The sequence below is a fragment of the Nestor notabilis genome, unplaced genomic scaffold, assembly GCF_000696875.1.
Source record: "Nestor notabilis isolate BGI_N333 unplaced genomic scaffold, ASM69687v1 scaffold3782, whole genome shotgun sequence".
In the NCBI taxonomy this organism is placed as follows: Eukaryota; Metazoa; Chordata; class Aves; order Psittaciformes; family Psittacidae; genus Nestor; species Nestor notabilis.
In genome coordinates, this window is record NW_009918604.1 from 1 (window position 1) to 10,039 (window position 10,039).

Consider the following 10,039-nt stretch of genomic DNA (forward strand, 5'->3'; position numbering starts at 1 on the left):
AAGGGTTGGGGTTGGGGGAATGCTGCGGAACATCCCAACGGCGATGGATGCGGGAGAGGTGGCCAAGGATGCGTGAGAAATGGGATTTAGTAAACACGCTTGCAATTTACCAACTGCAACCTCTCACCTTCTCCCTCGTTATGTTTCGATCAGAGGCAGCTTTCAGGTTCTGGGAGCGAGGGACATTTTTCTTACTATGACCTGGGAGTTACAACGAAAAGGTGGAAAGTATCCTTGGCCGTTTAAAACCAAATCCCTCTCTCTTTTTGTTTCTTTTTTAGCACATCAGTCGTAACACCATCAAGTGTTACAGAAGCATTAAACAATTATCACCAACAGCAGCTGGTGGGTAATTTCCCTGAAGGTAATCATTCCTTCCCTACTCCTTCAGCAGGTTTGGGCAGCAAAAATTAAATAAAACCTCATTTTTTTTTCGAAAGACTGCTGAACAAATGTGATGGCAAAGCCTCGGTGGAGGGATGCAAATTGTCATGTTCTGTGGGGTGACAATCAGCTTCTCTCTATGAAGCCACAACCCCCAAAAGAGCTCAGTCTCCAGGGACGCATAACTGTCCAGACCTCTGCTAATTGCCATTAGTTACTGCCACTTACCTCCCACTCCGTCAACTCACAGAGTAGCTGGGTTTTTCACAGCAAGCCAGCGAGCAATCTGCCCAAGGGTCTGCTCAAAAACACAAGTTCACCAAAAGAAACCCAGGATTAAGAAAAAGAGCCCCCTGGGAGCCCCCAACCAGTCATCCTTCTGTTTTCACATCTCTACTCTTACATATTCCACAACTATATCGATCCTTTTCTAATAGGTTCAAGGGTAGGAGTTTGGGGAAGGGAGGAAAGACACACAAGTTGAGCATTAGTTTATGCGTGTTTAAGGAGAACCTAAAAATACCTGGTATTTGCACACAGCATCCCGACTTCTTCCTTTCTAGAGGATTGTTTGGCTCCAACTGCAACACCTCGATCAAAAAAAAAATTCCCAGCAAACTACACGTGCTCCTCTTCCGCTGCAGAAGATGCAGAGATCCAATCATCCAAAAAGTGGGAGAATCTGGCTAAATAAGAAAGCCAAAATTAGTAAAGAAACCCCAGTGCATTCTGCCTAGTTTCCCCCCAAGCCCTTGGAGTGTGCAGGAGCCAGCTGAGGGAGATGTGCTGAGGTGAAGGCAGGCAGCTACCTTCGGGTACAATTCGTGGCACAACAGCTTTCCGTACAGCCTGCAAAAATGGCTGGCTCTGGTTTGAGGTCATTAGAGGTAAAATATTGCTACCCAGCCGAAGAGCTCTTGAGACTCTGCACTTCACACACAGGCAAACCGATTATTTTTATCCCGAGGACAGTTTTAGTGCTATTGTTCTTAGAGGGTATTACTGTTTGTGATTTCAGGGGAAGCAAGATGACATCCCTGGGATGTTATTTACTGAGGTATGTGAAGACCGACTCCTCTGCACGCAGATAACTCTTTTTTTGGATGCTTGCAGTTTCACCTCTATCACAACTGTAAATCTCTGCCATGATTTAAAGCATAGCAGTTAAAGCCCTTTCAGAACAAGCTCCTCCATTCTCAGAATTTACAAGGTACAAAAATAACAAACACACATATGGAAGGTGGGGTTGGGATTTAAATGCTGAAAATGACGTGACTGCACGGGAGACACTAGGGTAGCCAATTAAATGGAAACCAAGGAGACCCCAAAATACGGAAAATTCCTGTGGGTGGGTGACTCCTTTTCATTTTCACAGGTACTAACCCAGCACCAAGGAAACTGGTACTGAAATGCTACCCCATGAATCCAGAGATGCTTCATGTTTGTACAGTCTTTACAGGAACAGGTCTCAGGCATGGCAGGGGCAACACGCAAGGGCAAGAAGTCTTTGACTGCAAAATGCTGTTCCTTAAGCTGGTGTAGCAAAAGTGAGAAACTGTTTTCTCGGGGAGAGAAGATCAGCAAACCTCTAAATTAGTTGGCTCTGGGCATTCATCTTCTCCTTCCACCCTCTCCAACACTTCCAGGGAACTGAGTTTTACCAGCAAAAACGGGTGCAATCTCAAGAGCTGCAAGCTAAATATTGATGAGAACCAAATTATTCATTCACATGCAGTCGCAATCCTTGTCTGTAGCTGTGGATCATTTACTCGGGGGCTGAAACTGTTTTGACTCAAGTGAAGCAAATAAATATCCAAAATTTGGAACATCTGTAACTGGTTCACAAAGGCGACTGTAAACTGTCTGGGTAACAATTGCTCTCTTCACAGTTTCACCACGCTCAAAGCCCCTACTAGAGCAGATGGATAGGTGCTACCAGAAAATATGCTGCATGTTATGTATTATGGAGAAAAAGAGGAGGAAACGTTTAATAAGCTATCTAGTGAATAGATCTGAATAATAAATCTTTCCAAAACAAAAATGGAAATGGGCAACTGGATATTCTAGGAGAAGAGAAAGATGGATAATTCATCATATAAATAATTAATTGCAAATTTTAGCACCCAGTGCTGCTGTGCATTTGGTATGGAGGACAGCTGACACTGTGCGTGCTTGCATGAGTGTGTTTAATTGCATGTGTATGTAATTCTTTTTGCCCAGTTACGTGGTTCTCGTTGTGATGCAGATCTGAAGATCTGTTATCAGTAATCCAATCAATTAGCATTTGTTGCTGGGAAAGGGTGTCGTTATTTAATAACCTCAGAAAGAGATACTAACCCAGACTTATCAATCAATTATGCCTCACAGGCCATGATGGGTTTTAGTTATGCAGCATCACACAGTGCTCACTCTCTCAGAAGAGGAATAGGCTGGGCAGCAGGGGCCTCCAGAGGCACCTAGGAAGCAGCTGGCTCGGTGGCCGCCACTGGCGCGTGGCTCGGTGCCTGCCACTGCCTTCCCCAGCAGAGGAAGTCTGAATGCCCAGGTAGAGTCTGAGCAGCAGCAGCATGCAGGTAAACAATAAAACTGAAAGAATTCACTGTCAGCCCAAAGATGTCGCTCCTACTTTCAGTAGAAACCCTGATTTTGCTTGCCTGAGGCTCAGCCACAGGTTTCATCCGAGTAAGAGGTCAAGTTTTCCTTCTGCCTGTTAGGCAGCAAGAAGGTACTGCTTGAAGGAGAGTGACCTGTATAAGAGGTGACAGCCTTTCAGGGCAAAGCATGAGCCTGTGAGAACATCTTGCCCCAGTGTACTGCTGCTTGGCCAAGCACAGCCCAGGCAGGCAGGCAGGGAGCACTGTGCCCAACACGCTTCCACCGAAACCCCAGAGATACTGTGACCAGCAGTGGGGTGGTGTGAGCACCCTGCAAGCACCCTGCTGGCTCCCTTCTAGCATCAATTATGGCCACTTGTTCTAATAAGAGACATTTTGTATAGCTTATCTTGAGAAAAATCAGACTTACATGCAGCAGTTGGCGTGCAGCTTGTGGTTTGCCTCAGTGTGTCTCCTTCGTCACTTACAAGTGCTGGTGGGAGAAGGATACAAGAAGACACCTCAAAGGCAGAGTGTGGTTAATACAACTTCATGACATCATGTTATGTGCCCTCCAGGCTTTATCCAGCTGAGGTGTAAACTGACACATTGCTAGTGACCCCAAGGAGTTACACGTTTGGGCTGCCCTTAACTCATTACTTGCCTTTTTTATCCGATTATGGTTTATTTTTTAAGATAGATAATCTTTAAACTCTTTTGCTGTTGACTGTTTGACACCTCCAGTGCATGCTTTTTAATCCTACTGTTTTATGAACTGATTAACAAGATTTTTTGCTCCAACAGTACAAAAAATAAAACCACAAAGCTAAATTATGGTCCTATTGAATTGAGTAGCCAGCACTGGCGTTTCCTGTTATCATCACTGGAAAACACCTGCTGTTAGACGCTGCTGTAGAACTTGTTTGATTTTGCCAATTCCAATATAATATTATAAAACCAGAATAAAGATGAACAATTTCACTGTAAAATCACAAATCTGCATATAAAAAATAATGGCAAGGAAAGCTTTCATGCTCCAAGCATTATTTCTTAATCATAACCTCATTCTACTAAGAAAAACAATGCTATTTCACACCATTTAAATAATCTAATCTGCTTTCCAGATAAAACTGTTAACAAACCACTGATTTAATCTCAAGTGCCCAATAGACCCCTTAAACTCTGATGCAATAGATCTATTCCTCTAATTAAAACAAATGAATTTAATAAAGGAGAATGGTATGATAATTAGATGTATTATGAAGTATAGGCCACTTTGATCTAGAACATGTACCCTTTAATTCTTATGTGACTAGGTGTTCCCACAGACACAGCCCAGACCTAAGTTCTTGTTATATTCCTGTCTTCAAAGAATAATTGTTTTAGACATGTCACTGCAAAGTGTTTATCCAAGTCACTATTTTCGACCCCAGTATTATACACTTACGTAAATACTTTCCTTGGCAATAAGAATCAGCTGTTCAGAAATGGTGCTTGAAACTAAACGCTTTTGTTTTCTTTTTTTGCATTTAGTGCTTCCCTAAGCTTCAGCTACATGTGCAGCTTTTGCACCCACATGGACAAACAGGACATTCTGCTCCTCATAAAACCTCACTGAAAATGCAGTGATTGCAATTTTTTGGGACCCATTTGAGGACTCGGTAAGTATTTATCTGTGAAATACAGGAGATTGCGACTTACATGGCAGGAAATGCAAAGCATTTTAAATAACTTATTTTGGGTTTCTCTGATGACAACTGACTGAGAAGGATTTGCCTTCACACAGGACAGAGAAGGGGAGTCTGCAGCGTCCTGATTTCCTCCAGGCCACTGAAAAATCATGGTATAAAAGTCCTCCTCTTCCTGTACTCCTTCCTCCCTCAAGGTGAAGACCAGCCTTCGGTATCCTCAGCTCCCATTCCAAGACTGAGACTTCTTCCCTCCTGGTTAAGAATGACAAGAAGAAAAAAAGAATTACAAACTCTACCCAAATCACCCTCGTGACAACATTTTTCCCAGAAGATCCCAAGCTGAGTGTTACATGATGGTGCTCCAAATTCTTAGCATTTTTATACATCTATGACACAAAGTGTTGCTGCATGCAGTGGGCACAGTGCTCTCTTGATAGAGCAGCCCTGAATAAGTGTTGACCTGTGTTTCTGAGTGTATTTAATCAGCAGACACTCATGATTCCTAGGAAATCAGAGTATGCAATTTACTTAATAGACAGAAAACACTGAGAAAGAAAGAGCAAAAGGGAAATTGTCAGTTGTTGACCATTGCTGGGACAACCTGAAATAGATTGGGGAGCTAAGATTTTATTCTCCATAATTACTGGTAAGGACTAATGAGGAAATGAACTCTTAACCTTTCTTCTCTGGGGAGCCCCAGGTTTCAACATTATCAATTTTCAAAGACTGTACTACAGGCTGTAACAATACAAAAAGAGGTGAAATTAAGCATGGTGCAATGTCTGGCTACTGTAAAACTAAAACTAGGCACCACGCAGCACTTAAAGTACCCAGCTACATTAACTCCTCTTTTCTTATACAAGCATATCCAATAGCACCCAGCAATTCGCAGTGATATTTTGTGTGCTGGCATTCACTAACATAGAGTGGAGGAGAGCTCCAGGCAACAACAGAGTGGCATGGCAAGCTATGTAATGGTTCTTCTAAAGGCGTTACTGAAGGGAAACTCATCCTACATGACGCAGAATAAAAGATCATCTGACTGTTTTTCACTGTGCAAACCGTGAAACTCACACTACAAGGCAGTAGGCCTGCTTCATGTGGTCTGAAACTAGAGGCCATTCAGTTTGAACACATTTTCTTGTTGGTTGGTGGAGCTTAATTGTAAATCTGATAGCAACTGAGTCAAATTCAGCTTTACGTTACCCCGAGGACAACCCCGGTGCCGCCAGGATGTCGCATTATGGAGAACAGAGGTGGGCTTCCGTGATTTGTCTGTCTCATCAGAAGGTGAAATTAGTGATATCTATTCATTCTGCTTTCCACGAAGAACATGGCTTGTAACTGCCTCATGCTGCACGGAGCAGGGGCCACAACTCATCAGTGCTCATACCACCCATGTTGAAGATAAGCATAACGTCCTCATAGCTGGAGTGTTCACATTGCTCTCTGATGTAGTACTGTAGTTGTTTGATTACATAAATAACAAACATGCTTCTAAAAATGTGTTTTTAAAAGCTTTTGAGACACCAATCTGCAAGGTAAAGTGCATATCAAAGTAGTGCTGGCAACGGCACATAGCTGGGCCTCTAAGTTCATGGATTACATCTTTCAGAAAACTTCACAGACTAAGACATGCTTAATTCTGCTTTCTTTGCCACACTCTAAGTTTTATTAGCTGTCTTTTAGGTAACTATGTTTAAGGTTCAATACTTACCCTTCTCACACCCCACTCGTATTTTTTTTTCCATCTAAACCACTAAGCAAGTTTTTCATTGCTTTGATTTTATACGGGTTTAATAGCTAAGGGATGTAATTATTATAATTAAATATGGGAAGCATACTAAGGGACAGAAAGATTTGATAGAATGAGTGCTAAAACAAGAAAATGAAAACATCAAAACATCAGTGAAAGCTTCAGGCACTTTCAGCTGCAAAAGTACACTTCCTTTTTCTGCACCTTTAGCATCGAATATTTCCTTTTAAAAGCAAGTGCTTGGGAAGCCAGGCGTGCTCTAGTCAACCCCGTTACGTGAAACAATCCAATAAAAACGAGGTCTATGTCCCATTTTCTCAGCTTCTGCAGCAGCCGGCCGGAGCTTTATCCCTCAACCGAGAGCTCCATCTGGTGGGCTTTCCCAAAACGCCGGAGCATCCAGCCAGCCCTTCCGGGGCCAAATTGAGGTGCCCCAACACGACACAGGAATTTCACTCATAACTTACTTCAAAGGATCAAACGGTTGATTCTGGTCCTCAGGATCAAACCCGGAGTTACAAACCCTTCCAACGAGAACTGAGAGGACCACCTGTGTCAGAGAGAGTCTGACTTTCTATGCCCTGAACATAATCTATGGAATTGTCTTAAATGCGTTTTCCCATGCCAAGCCCTACAACATCCCAGTGCAACCTGTATCATGGTGTTTACTGATGGAGAAAACAAGAGGCACAGGAAGAATAAAAGCTACTTGGGTTTCCTGAAGAGAGGAATCTAACACCTCTGAGATGTCTCCAGGGGTTCTGTTTGGCCATAGCTGCCCGTACTGAGGGGCCTAAGCCTCCCATTGCCACCTCCAGTGCTGCATCTGTAGATGTTTTGGGTAGCCACTGGCATCTCGAATGGCACTAGGTGGCTGTCTTTAGACAACAGACTGAGCCAGGGGTGACTTCCTTCTGGTCACACGACAAACCAGTGGCAGGAGCCCTGATCCCCCAGCACCTTCTCCAGCTACTGCGCCCAGCTGCATCAATGGGAGACAGAACAGCTCAGGAATGACAAAGTTCCCAAGTTTGCACTTTAGGATGTTACCATAGTTTTTAATCCTCTCTATTTAAACATCAGATCCTGTTAAAGATATTTTGCTGAGTCTAAGTAGGACATCTGTTTCAAAGATCTATAATTGCTTTCCGTCTCCAGTGAATAGATGATAAAGACCAATGCAGAAGATGTGAAGTTAATTGTAGTAGATTGTGTTAGCCAGGAAAGCAAAATTTAAAAACACACAAGATCAAAATGATACAGAACACAATTTACAAAGCTTAAACCCCAACTTATATATCTTACATAACAGTAGAAATCTGTCTCCGACTAAGGAATACAGCATGTGGGAAGCTACATAACTTGTTTGCCTTCAGAACACTCGCTGTGTTGTCTCTGGTAAGAGCCTCCACAAATGAGGCAGGGTAACAGGATTCATATGGCTGTGTGAAAGGCTCGCATATAGCCTCAGATGTGCCATGTAATCAACAAGCCCAACTAGTTTGTCTGTTTTTTCATAGTATTCATATGTTGTGAGGAGCAAAAGGCACAACAGAGACCCTTGTATGGTTTCCTTGTAGCTAAGCACATCACAACTCAATTGAAAAGAAGTTATTTGGGACTCCTGACAAGTTCAAGATCTGCTTGTTAGAAGATGGGCAATTAACAGAAAAGTGCAAGAAGAGAACTGAATGTCTGTGTGTGGTCCTCAGGAAAGTCTATGGGAGAGCTTGCCCCAAGACATTAAGGACTCTGTGCAGACGAGCTTACTACTGAAACCTTAAGGGCCAAGGAGGAATTCATGGGATACGTTTATTGAATCTTTCCTCTCATTTTTGCACCACCAGCTGGAGGAATGTAGTGACTCAACTAAAGCAGAGAGTCACAGTGGAAAGAGCAGCCCTGAACCAAATGGGTGGAAATACTTTTGGGGTACTACTATTCCAAATGGAATTGTTTGCTTAACGATAATTATTTTTCTCAGCACCAGCTTTAAGGATTTTTGTACAAGCCCAGTTTCTTCTCCCACCCCTCCACACAGAACCAGCATTTATTGTCTGTAAACACCACAACCTGCTTTGCTAGAAGGCTCTGAGGAATGTTACTAAGATCACTGTTTAAAAAACTCTTACACTGAATATAAGATTCATGCAGGCAAAAATGTCACAAGCCCAAAATTTCTTACTGGAATCTACTTTCTTCTGGGGCCCATGGGTAGCTCTTCTTCATTTCTTCCTCTTTTGCTAATGTTTCCAGGGACAATCAGAATCCAGACTTGGAAAAGGAGGTCCCTGTGGCAAACATGTACCCCCTAGGAGAGGTAAGCGCTCCATCGCACTGTATACAGAGTATTTGTACAGTGCTAACCAGCTAACACAGGCAGAGAGGGCAAAGTCATACAAAGCCTTCACATACAACCAACAGTTGATGCTACCAGGTGTCCCAAGGACAAGTCCCCAAAAATAAGGACATTCCCTACCTGGCATCAAAGCATTTCAATTGCACCAACTTCAACCTGGCATCAGTAACAACATTTAAATTCATTCTGTAGATTAGCTGCCGGCCCATTGACTCATTTATCATGCACTAACATATAATGTTCTCCTGCCTGATAACCTTACCAATTTCCTCTGAATTGACCTAGATCTGGATTACAAATGTTCTACATTTTATGTGCTCATCTAAAGTCAGTAAAGCTCCTTGCCAGCATAATGTCACACATGCAGTTGTCTGAAGAATTTTATGATCAACAAAGCAGAGATGAGTCTGGATAGCAGTGACCCTTATTCAGATGAAGATCCCACTGATAAAAACAGACAGGCTGGGCTCCATCTTCTGAACATGTCCTGATTTTTATGGACACATACATGAATGGGCACATATATTACTGATATTTTATGTTCTTATTTCAGTGTTCTGCTGACATCCAATTTCATCAGTGAATGACTACCAAAAATAAAAAAGCCTCAGTTCCCTAAATAGAGGAATGCACCAGCCTTAATTTTATATATGAGGTTACACTATTTTGGTGTGCATTCCCCTTGTGATACATCTTCAGAGTGCTGAATAAAGATGGAGCGTTCTTTCACTGACACACTAGTCAACACTGACAACCAACCTACCATGTTACATGAGTGTAACCTCAGGTAACCCCGCTTGAGTTATATGACCATAATGGAAATAAAGATTGATCACTCTTGCCCACCTATCTGCCTTTTGTGGCTTTATCAGACAGCCTTTCGAAAGACAGCTGTTCCTATTCCAGATGAAGAAAATGAAACAAAATACTCTTACAGAAACAATACACACATCAGAAAAATGTCTGTATGGTCTGCAGTATCAACTGGCAGGCAGAAGTTGATTGCATGCTTAACTCTGCCAGATTCAGATCATTCAGACTGCAAATATCAAGAACAACATCATGCTAACGCCATCATTACCTTCTACCTGCCCACCTCTAGAAAGCTAGCACCCTTGAGGGTTTCTATCAAATCTGCCTGAAGCTGGCAGATGTGACATGGAAATGTTACAAAGCCATTGGGAAGGCCTGGAAGACACATGCCTGTACACAGCCAGCACAGCTTCATAAATACAGCTCTGTAGAAAACCAGGGA

General features: G+C 42.7%; 1 protein-coding gene across 1 annotated transcript in view; it reads right to left on the bottom strand.

The window, feature by feature from the left end:
* Window positions 1–127: 127 nt before the first annotated feature.
* Window positions 128–10,039, bottom strand: part of TNIP3 (TNFAIP3 interacting protein 3) — a gene marked incomplete at both ends in the record, with an annotated part of 56,062 nt that continues 46,150 nt past the window's right edge. The window contains one exon of the mRNA XM_010009781.1: window positions 128–201. Within this exon, the coding sequence (XP_010008083.1) occupies window positions 128–201 (74 nt within the window). The remainder of the gene's footprint in view (window positions 202–10,039) is intronic.